Source organism: Morus notabilis, unplaced genomic scaffold (genome assembly GCF_000414095.1).
Source record: "Morus notabilis unplaced genomic scaffold, ASM41409v2 Scaffold172, whole genome shotgun sequence".
Lineage (NCBI taxonomy): Eukaryota > Viridiplantae > Streptophyta > Magnoliopsida > Rosales > Moraceae > Morus > Morus notabilis.
The window spans coordinates 255,710-266,423 of NW_010362230.1; the positions used below are offsets into that span (position 1 = coordinate 255,710).

The 10,714-nt window shown below is 34.6% G+C and overlaps 1 protein-coding gene across 1 annotated transcript; it reads left to right on the forward strand.

Moving 5' to 3' along the window:
* LOC21407825 (alternative NAD(P)H-ubiquinone oxidoreductase C1, chloroplastic/mitochondrial) lies at nucleotides 1-9,244 on the forward strand. Its single transcript, XM_024167751.1, has 11 exons — nucleotides 1-129; nucleotides 342-562; nucleotides 1,855-1,950; nucleotides 3,860-3,926; nucleotides 4,286-4,469; nucleotides 5,409-5,502; nucleotides 5,925-6,137; nucleotides 6,351-6,752; nucleotides 7,091-7,167; nucleotides 8,597-8,700; nucleotides 8,794-9,244. The coding sequence occupies exons 1-11, from the start codon at nucleotides 90-92 to the stop codon at nucleotides 8,931-8,933; spliced, it is 1,638 nt and encodes a 545-aa protein (XP_024023519.1). The 5' UTR covers nucleotides 1-89; the 3' UTR covers nucleotides 8,934-9,244.
* Nucleotides 9,245-10,714: the final 1,470 nt, after the last annotated feature.

A 10,714-nucleotide genomic window follows, 5' to 3' on the forward strand; every position in this document is an offset into this window, starting at 1 on the left:
CCTCCGTGTAACTACCGCAGCCAAACGTGGACAGAGCTTTGCTCATAACTATAACTTCATCTCTCTCTCTCTCTCTCTCTCTAACTGAAATGGCGCTAACTGCTTCTGCGACGCTCGCACCTTTCAATCGTACGTCCTCTCTCTCTCTCTCTCTCTCATATTTATGTTTTCAATCTCTTTTTCTAAGCCTTGCCCAAATGGGTTCGTCTGCTTTCTTAAGAACTCGAACATACTAAATTATGATTCCGGGCAAACAAAAATGCATTTCAAGTTCATATCTTGCGGGTTGGATTTTGCTGAGATTCCGAATTTCTATCTTATATTGGATGGTTAAATTTCAGGCGTGGTTAAGCTTAAGCAATGGAGCAATTTGTTTTCTGGGTTTTCGAGAAGAAGTGGGACCGACTTCTCGTTTCCCAGGAAAAATTCTCAAAGGAAAGGGGTTAGGCCATTGAAATTTGCTTCATCTTCTTCTTCTTCAGTGGAACCCAATGGACGAGGTGTTGCAGATATCTCTGAAGATGAAGCCTCACGGCGCTTGTATGCTTGGCCAGATAACAAGGTCCAACGTTTTTAATGAGAATTCTATCTAATACATAAGTTTTTACAATTTGAGTTATTTTTTGGCACTTTTGTAATCTAAGTTACTGGTCTAGTCACAAAATTATTCCATAGAATTTAACTCCTTGGAGTTAATTAATACTCTTTTAGAAATTCAAGGCCTAAATCTCCAAGGGAAAAAAGAAAGAAAGATGGATGACGCAATTGCCAAACCATGAGAAGTGTAGGGACACAATGCTAAAAATCGTAAAAATATATAATGACTGTCTTGTGTATTTATGAATGAAGTTATTTGTAGTAAAGTGGTGTAGTACCAATAGAAGATAAGGTGCGCGAATGCCGCTTGAGGTAGTACGGACATGTCCAACGTAGACCGCTAGAAGTATCAGTTCATGTTTGGGAGGACATTCTTATACCTAATACTAGGAGAGGGAGGCGTAGACCAAGAATTACGTGGACCGAAGTCGTTAGGAAAGACATTCTAGATCTAAGCCTTCAGAAAAGTTTAATTTCAAATAGAGTTGTGTGGAAAAGTGAAATCTATTTAGCCGACCCCAATTAGTTGGGATTAAGGCTTGTTGTTGTTGTTGACTGTCTTGTGTATTTATCTATTCCATTCAACTTACCTAAACTTGAAACAATGTATGATATTGTGTTGAAATTTCGACTGTTTAGACAGAAAACAAGACAAAAAACGGATGATACATATTTGTCCAACTACTATTGTGCCGCTCGGTTTGCAATTTGACTTTGAACCACAATGCAAACCTTTTTGCTATTTTTTTTTTCTCATAAAAATTTAAAAATTTTTGTTCAAACATATGAACCTAACGGGCACTATGTGTTTTTAGTTTTTGCATATTCTGCTAATTGAGATTGGTTTGCCAACTTCTTTGTCTTTATGTTCCCCCTCCCCCTCTAAAAATAGCATGATGTTACTATGCCAAAGTGCTTACACTAGTGTTCTTAAAGTAGATAACAAGGTCCAACTTTTAATGAAAATGCTCTTTATATTTTTTTGATAATTGAGTTTTTTGGAGTATTTTCTTACTGATTAAATTCTTGAATTTACAAAATATTGGCAACTAATTATTGAGTTTTTTTAACTGGACTTTCTGGTTTGTGGTTACTTTGAAGTTTGCCGTATGTTAATTTTACCCAAAAAAAAAAAATAAGTTGGCCGTATGTTATGCTCGTGCTATGAAAGAATTTACTTACTCTCCACATGTAATCATGAGAATGTTTTAGCGTGGTTCAACATATATTTTAGCAACAGGTCTTGTTTTCTTCCAGAAACCGAGGGTATGTATACTTGGTGGTGGATTTGGAGGTCTTTATACTGCTTTACGACTTGAATCACTTGTGTGGCCTGATGAGAAAAAGCCTCAGGTAAGTTGAGATTCCAAATTGTACGTTCATTTACATTGATTTATTTGTCCTAGACAATGTCACAGTTGCACACCTAGTATGCCACAGTCCAAACCGTGGTTAAACCAGACTAGACCATTTTGAAACGGTCTGTTTTTTTTTTTTTTTTTTTTTGGATAAGAAACGGAAGAACTTTATTAATGAAAAGAGGGGACAAGGAGTCCGCCAACAGAAATACAAAAATGATAGACTAAAGCAAGAAAGAAAAGAAAAACTGAACAGCCCTAATTACTGAAAAACCAAGTCCCATCCCCTTAACAGATCTGCAAAAGAAAACCTAGAAAAGCCTTTAGTTTGAAAAAGCCATAAGGCTGCCCAGTACAATAATTTACCCAAAACTACTTCACTATCCTCCTGAGTGTCTTCAAATATTCTGTAGTTCCGTTCTAGCCACAATGACCAAGTGACGGCTAATAAAGCACCATTCCAAAGATTCTCCCAATTAATAAATCACCATTGAAAAGATCCACCACCCTCTTTGGTATTACCCATGAAAAATCAAATTCCCGTAGCACTCGGTTCCAAATATTCAGGGAAAAGGGCAATGAAGGAAGATATGATCCAGAGACTCGGTAGGGATGACAAAACCGATCTTATGAGAGTCAATCTCCCCCCATGAGACAGAAAAGCTTTTTTCCAACCTTCAAGCCTCTTTGTCACTTTTGAAACTAGCGATTCCCAAAAGGATGATGACAACGGATTCCCACTGAGTGGGAGACCAAGGTATTTATTGGCCAAGAGCCAACCGCACAACCCTCCCGGCTGGCCAAACTCAAGACTTCCTCTTCTTCAATATTAATACCTAATATGATACTTTTTCCCAAATTTATTTTAAAACCAGAAACTAAACAGAAAACATCAAGGACGGTCATAAGTGAGCATAAGTTTTCTTCCCCATTTTCCAAAAAGAAAAGGGTGTCATTGGCAAATTGTAAATGGGATACCTTAAGACCCGCTCTCCCCACTTCCAGACTCCGAATTACTTCAAGATTTACGGCTTTATCCATTAATCTTCCAAGTGTGTCTGCCACCAAAGTGAACAAAAAAGGAGACAATGGGTCCCCTTGTCTCAAACCTCTCGATCCTTTAATTTTCCTCTTGGCCTACCGTTTATCATCACGGAGAAGGATACCAATGACAAGCAACCTCTAATCCATTTCCTCCACTTCTCACCGAATCCCTTCCTCTCCAAAACAAAATCCAGAAATTCCCACTCAACATGGTCGTAAGCCTTTTCGAAGTCAATCTTAAAAACAACACCTTGCATCCCGCCAGCACAATAATCTTCTACCACTTCATTTGCAATGAGAGCAATATCAAGAATTTGTCTATCTGCTACAAACGCACCTTGCGCCTATGAGATTGTTCTTTCCAAACATCTTTCAAACGGGAAGCTAATACCTTTGAAATTATCTTGTACAAACTTGTGACAAGGCTGATTGGCCTAAAGTCACTAATTTTGCACGAGTTAAGCTTTTTAGATATTAGAGCTATATATGTCTCATTAGTGATACCGTTTACCACCCTGTCCCAGCCTCATTGCCAGATACGGTCGGTCTGATCTGGAATTTTCCCAAACTTCCAAAATGGTCCGGTCTGAAAAACTTGGCAGTTTGGGACCGGATCGGACCGTGCACAGCCCTATTTATGTCTTAAAACTTTTGACATATAGTTGCTTCCTATTTATTTCTTAAGACTTTTGACATATAGTTGCTTCAGATATGCGTGTGTATTGAAAGTGTATATTGTTGAAATTTCACATTGCATATCCTTTAAAGGATTCTATTATTATAGCCCTGACCTCTAAACTCTAAGGGACTGTTGATCATTCCCATATTGTTATTCACGGATACTTTATATTTAATTCCAGGTGCTTCTTGTTGATCAGTCAGAACGCTTTGTTTTTAAGCCAATGCTATATGAGCTTTTATCTGGAGGTATGTTGTTTTTCATTAAATAACATTCTCCTGCTCTTTTTATTTATTTATTTATTAATTCCTCTTTTTAGTTAGGAAATTAATAAACATTTTCCAATGTCACTGATCATGTTAAGCTGTGATGACAATTTAAATAAGATGGGGCCTAGGTTCTTGGTTTTGTTTGTTTTTTAGTTTATTATAGTTGTTTTCCTCTTTGTTTTTTCCTTTTGATGGATTCCTCTTCCATCCTGAAACTTTTGTTGTATCCTTTTTTGATCAATAAAGTTTCCTGATTCTCATTAAAAAAAAAAAAGAAGCTATTTCCTTATATAGTTTATTTGTATTTCTCCTACTCACACCTACCCGATTGTTTACAGAAGTAGATGAATGGGAAATAGCTCCTCGGTTCACAGATTTGCTGGCGAGTACCAGCGTGTTGTTTTTCCAAGACAAGGTTAAATCTTTACATCCATGTGATCATTTGGGATGGAATGGACCTTCAAGTTCTACTTGTGGAGGGACAATACATCTTGAAAGTGGTCTTCTTATTGAATATGACTGGTATATATTTTAACCTTCCCCAAATTACTCAATTTTCTTATATTAAAAGGCAATACTTTTCTTAGCAACACTTTTAATGTTCTTATCTCTAGTTTAAAAGGCAATATTTCATTTAGCAGGCAATATTTTTAATGTTCTCATCTCTAGTTTAAATTTTGCTAAAAGGCAATACTTTTCTTAGCAAGAAAAATTGCTTTCTTCTTGGAATGATATTTCACTTACCTGATTAAAACTCTGTTTAGTAGTAGTGATTGAAAAAGGAAAGGAAAGATAAAGTGTGAAAGATAGAAAATGAGATGGATTGAAAAGAAATTGCCTTTCTTTAATGTTTTGTAAAATGGGATTGAAAGAAACTAGAAATACTCTCCTTTGTTTGGTATTGCTGGTAAAAAAGAGAGTAGAGAGTTTATTTGTATAATTGCTGTTTTACCACTGAAATGTGTTTAAGAGGTCCGGTCAGGGCTCTTACTTCCCAAAAAAGAAAAAAAAAAGATGAAATAGTTAATTTGTTTCTTTCCCTTTAAGTCTTATTCTTCCCAAAATCCATCCAAATGTGGACAGACGAAATATGACGGGGCGCACAGAATTTTAATCCGCGTATATTCCTTCGTCTACCCAGCCCCCGAATCTTCTCTACCAAAAGCCTTATACCTCATTTTCCATTCAAAAACTACACCTCATTTTCCAAACTGGACTTATTGAAGAAGTCTGGAGTTGGTTCCATTAGTTTAGAGTTAGGAATAGGATTTTGACGTGATACAAAGATAGGAAGTTTTCATGAAACTTGTGAATTTTGAAATCTTACAACTCAGATATGCTCCACTTTGTCTAATAACGTGAAGTTTGTTGATTGGTTTTGGTTGCCCTCAAAAATGGATTGTTCGTACTGGCTTGACTTTTTAGTTATCCTTTCGTTCTTGTTTGGCCGTGGACAGCCAGGCTGGTTCTTGCTTTGGGAGCTGAAACTAAACTTGACCTTGTACCGGGAGCAGCAGAATTTGCATTACCATTCTCCACCTTAGAAGATGCTCGTGTGAGTAACTCCTGGAAAAATATTTAACATCATTCTTTGAGTGAACATTTTTGTTTTTAACATTGTAATGAAGAATACGAAGTTGACTTTGAAGAAGACAAATATAGAAAATAAATTTGATTGATAGGATTGATTTTTATTTGATTTCTTTTATTTTGGGTTTGATTTTATGCATTTAATTTAATTTCCGGTTTTGGTTTTGTAATTAGCCTATAAATTGGCTGCCTTGTTATAGACAATGCAGACTGTTATGATTTGAATATTGAATTGAACTTCTCATATTGCTTCCCCCTCTTTCTCTTCTTCTTCTCCTTTCCCTTCTTCTTCTCCTTTCCCTTTTCCTCTCTAGTGCTGCATCACATAGCAGATTATAATTTTCCTTATCTTTAATCCTTTTATAACTTGATATTTTTGTGATGCAGAGGGTTGACTACAAGTTAAAAACACTGGAGAGGAGAAACTTTGGTAAGAACTCTCTGATTCGTGTTGCTGTTGTCGGCTGTGGTTACTCTGGAGTAGAGTTGGCAGCCACAATATCTGAGAGACTGCAAGATAAAGGAACGGTACAGGCAATCAATGTGGAAAAGACAATTTGTCCACTGGCGCCTCCTGGTAACAGGGAGGCTGCACTCAAAGTGAGTTGTGAAGAAGTTGTATAAGAAGTTTTATAGTTTTTATGGTTTGGCTAACTTGTCTTGTACGACAGTTGAGTTCATTAGACATTCACAACCATGTGTATTGAGAGTTTCTTTTTTATTTATTTATTTATTTTCCTTTCTAATGTTCTTCATGCTGGTGATCCAATACCATACTCTGTTTTGTGTATATTGCTGTTATTTGGATATTAGGTTCTTTCAACAAGGAAAGTTCAACTTCTATTGGGTTATCTTGTCCGCTCTATAAGAAGAGCGGGAAATGTGGAATCTTCAGTGAAGCCAGTTGAGAGTGTAGTCAAGGAAATTCCTACAGAAAGTGATTTGGAAAAGTACATATTGGAGCTTCAGCCTGCAGAGAGGGGATTGAAGAGTCAAATTCTGGAATCAGATCTAGTGTTATGGACTGTTGGCTCTAAACCTCTTCTTCCGCAGGTGGAACCTTGTGACTGGCCCCATGGGCTTCCCCTAAATGCTCGGGGTCAAGCAGAAACAGATGAAACTCTTCGTGTTAAGGGCCATCCACGTATATTCGCACTTGGCGACTCGTCTACTCTGAGGGACTCAAATGGAAGGGCTCTTCCTGCCACTGCACAGGTGTATTCAAGTACCTACGGGGTTGTTCTTTTGGAGTATAATTTGAGTGTAGTTTTTGAGTTGAATTTGAGTTATAACTTGAGTTGAAGTTAGAACTTGAATAAAGTTGAGTAAAATTGAATAAAATTAAAACTTAAAAGAACGTAAACTTGAATAAAGTTGAAACTTAAGTTGTCTTTTTTTGAGTTTTATGGACAAAAGAACATGCCCTATATCTTTCCCTTTTAGGATTAACGAGATTTTGGCTGAAATTCTCCAAACATCTGTTTAACAAAATATTCTCCATCTACTTGGATTCAAATTGCTTTTGGCTAAACTAGCCTCTATACTCTTGCCAGGTTGCTTTTCAGCAAGCAGACTTTGCTGGTTGGAATCTTTGGGCTGCCATCAATGACCGTCCTCTTTTGCCATTTAGGTACTTGAACCGCAGTCCTGGGTGCCGTCATTTTTTGTTTTCTTTTTAACTGATTCATTTACGCATCTATATAGTATATAAAATATAAGATACATATCCATTCCATTGGTAACATGCATCTCGAGTTGAATGGAAATTGTTTCAAGAGCCGTTTTCAGAATTTTTAGGTAACATTTTCAGATTTTTTAATTTACTTAATATGGCTTCCAGAACTGTTTTTTTCCATAATCTTAATGTGGCATCTCCTTTTTCTAAATATATTTTATCCCAGCCATAATGAGATTAAGGTAGAAAGGTGCATTAAGGACTAAAACTGATGAATCAAGATAACTCTGTATCACCCTATAAGGATGATTTTGTCCACATAAACTAGAAGAAGAATTTGACAACAATAATCTGGATTTTGATATCTAAGTGTGTGTGTGTGTGAAATCTCTCCTTTCCACATGACTTTAAGTTGATTGTGGCGGTGGCTAATCAGTGCTTTCATAAAAGGAGAGTGTAGTAAATAGAAGATTTTTGAAACTAAATTAAGTAAGGAGCAGATTTTTAAACTATTTGAAGTAAATAACAGTTTCCTGTATAAACATTTCATTTACTACTAGTAAAAAGATTTTTTTTCCATGTCAATTGATATTTTTTACCACGTAAATTATTTTCTACCAATCGTAAATGAAACATTTACACAGTAAACTGCTATTTACTTCAAATAGTTTTAAAATCTACTATTTATTTAATTTAGATTTAAAAATTGCTATTTACTACAATTTCTAAATTGCTATTTACTACAATTTTCGAATAATAAGTCATTATCATTTCATGTTTAGAAGGTGGATTAAGCTTCTAGAAATCCCCATTAGTTGTTCCGCTTTAAAATCAAGTAAATTTACTGCGTATTTGCTTCAATACATAGAGTTCGAATATGGTGGAAAACTTTAATACATTGCCAACATGACAACTTTCATCTGGATAGTAGCAAAGTCATGCGTATATAGCTTTCGGCTGGAAATACATTCATATTTATAGCTGTTACTTTATATAGGAAATTGTGGGTTTGTAATGTATTGGGAGATATGGGAAGTCCCCTATTAATATGGTTCAGGATTTCATCCTAGAATTGATCTCAAAGTCTTTTCTACTTGGTTTGATTCGTAGCACCATGCGGGTTTATTAATTGATGTTCCAGATATTGCAAAAGCATAGGTAACACTCACTTGAGTTTCATGGATTGGGGTTTTCGGGGTCAATGTGGTTGCTTATCCAATTTTTTTACTTGGTCTATAACATCACAAAAATTTCCATTATATCTCCAATGCTCTATAGATTATTCTTGTTGGAATTGCAACTAAAGTACTGTTCAATATCTTTTCAAATACTGCTAATACATGTATATACACACCTCAATTTGACCTTTTTTTGTGGCCTCTAGGTTTCAGAATTTAGGTGAAATGATGACTCTGGGGAGGAATGATGCTGCACTTTCTCCGACGTTCGTCGAGGGGCTTACGATAGAAGGTCCAATTGGTCATACTGGTAAAGTCCAAAATGCACCCTTTATTCCTTTTACTATTTCTCACAATTTCTGTTGCAGCAGCTAATCCGTTGCGCTTCCCTTCCTTTTGGCAGCAAGGAAAATAGCATACTTGATTAGATTACCGACCGATGAACATAGGTTTAAAGTCGGGATCAGCTGGCTCGCCAAGACTGCTATCGATTCAATTGCATCCGTGCAAAGCACTCTATCTAAGGTTCTCTCGAGCCAGTAGATCAGTACTTCGGGATGTAAAACATAATTGGAGAGCGTTGCCTCTTGTAGTAGTCATCGCTTTTTATTTGTACAGTGTTTGTTGTGGTATAATGTTGACTACATGAATCGTTTATATTTTTTATTTCTAATGTTGTTCAAATGGCAATTTTACTATGCCTATGAATATTGTAAGTCTACGCTAGTACAACCTAAATGGGGTTGACCTTGTGAGGATGAATTTTTGAGTTTAAAAAATTGTGTCGTTTGGTTCTTCATAGATAGAGGATCAATTTTGGAAAGTAAATACGACAGCCATTATTTAATGTGGCCAAGAACCCTTTACCACAGGCTCAATGCACGTCAATCTAGTCTACTTTGACATTGACCCAAATCAGCCACGGTCTACATTATCGACAAACATTAAGCCTCTTAAACCAATCAATAATAGTGAATTGGCTCTGATACTTATTGTTAGGAATCTTTTAAGTAGAAACTCACTCTTACAAAATTTGCTTTTTAAAGGAGGGGACCAAATGGACTATAAATTCATTAACCATTTCACAATTACTCCGCACGGGACTTTTTGTATCTAATAAAATTGTCTCACATAGTGGGTGAAGGCTTTATAACAGCAGTTTAGAACCTTTTCAATAAAACGACAGAATATTATAAATAGTTCATTTTTAAATATATTTAAACTTAAAAAGACTATTTTGCCATTTAAATAAATTATTAAAGATAGTTTAAATAGATAAGTTAGTAATTTCATAAATAATTATCATTCATCATTTTAACTCTCTCTATCTTACTAAACAATATAAAGGAAAATTATAATTCTCTCAATCATTTCTACTCTCTAACTCTCTCTACCATTCCTATTAACATCATTCCAATCAAACGGAGCCTAAGGGAGGGAAATATGGCCAGCCTTTACCACTAATCTGGCCTATTAATTCTTTAGAAAGTAAATTTGTAACAATCCCACAATTAAAAAACAAATGAGAATTTCTTCCCTCAGACTAGCTTGCTAAAACCTCATATGGGGCTTTTAAAAGGATAATTTTTAAAAATACTTTGTAAAATAGAATTCTCTTTTATTTATACCCCTTCATATTAACTCATATATTTCTAGCTCTTATACTATAACTAGTTAAGGGGTATAATTTTTTAAAAGATGTACTTTAGTAAGTCGTATTTTTAAAAAGATAGAATATGTAATTTTTTTTTTTAACAATCGAAATGGGGACAGATTTTCGCAGCAATGTGCGTCATCTCCTGAAGGGCTTTCTTTGGCTTTAGCTTAGTTTGATAGTTCTGTAGATTTTAGAAAAATTACTTTTAGCTGTGCTGAAGGAATAAACAGCTGTTATAAAAAGTAGCTGAATGTTTGGTAAACTATAATTATTGTAGCTGTACTGGTTCTAAAATCAGCGTAATAGCGTTTGGTAAATTATGAGGTTGAATTGCTGTGGATAGTTAAAAAGTACAACTATATTATATTATACTATAATATAATATATATAATTACAATATAATATATATTTATTATAATAAAAAAATATTATTATATAATATATTATATAATTATGATATAGAATATAATATTATTATTAAAACAGTAACTGAAATAATTAAAATAACGATTATATTATATTATACTATAATATAATATATATAATTATAATAAAATGTATATTTATTATTATATTTAATATAATACAAGAAAACTATTATTAAATAACATATTATATAATTATGATATAGAATATAATAATATTATTAAAATGGTTAATATAATTA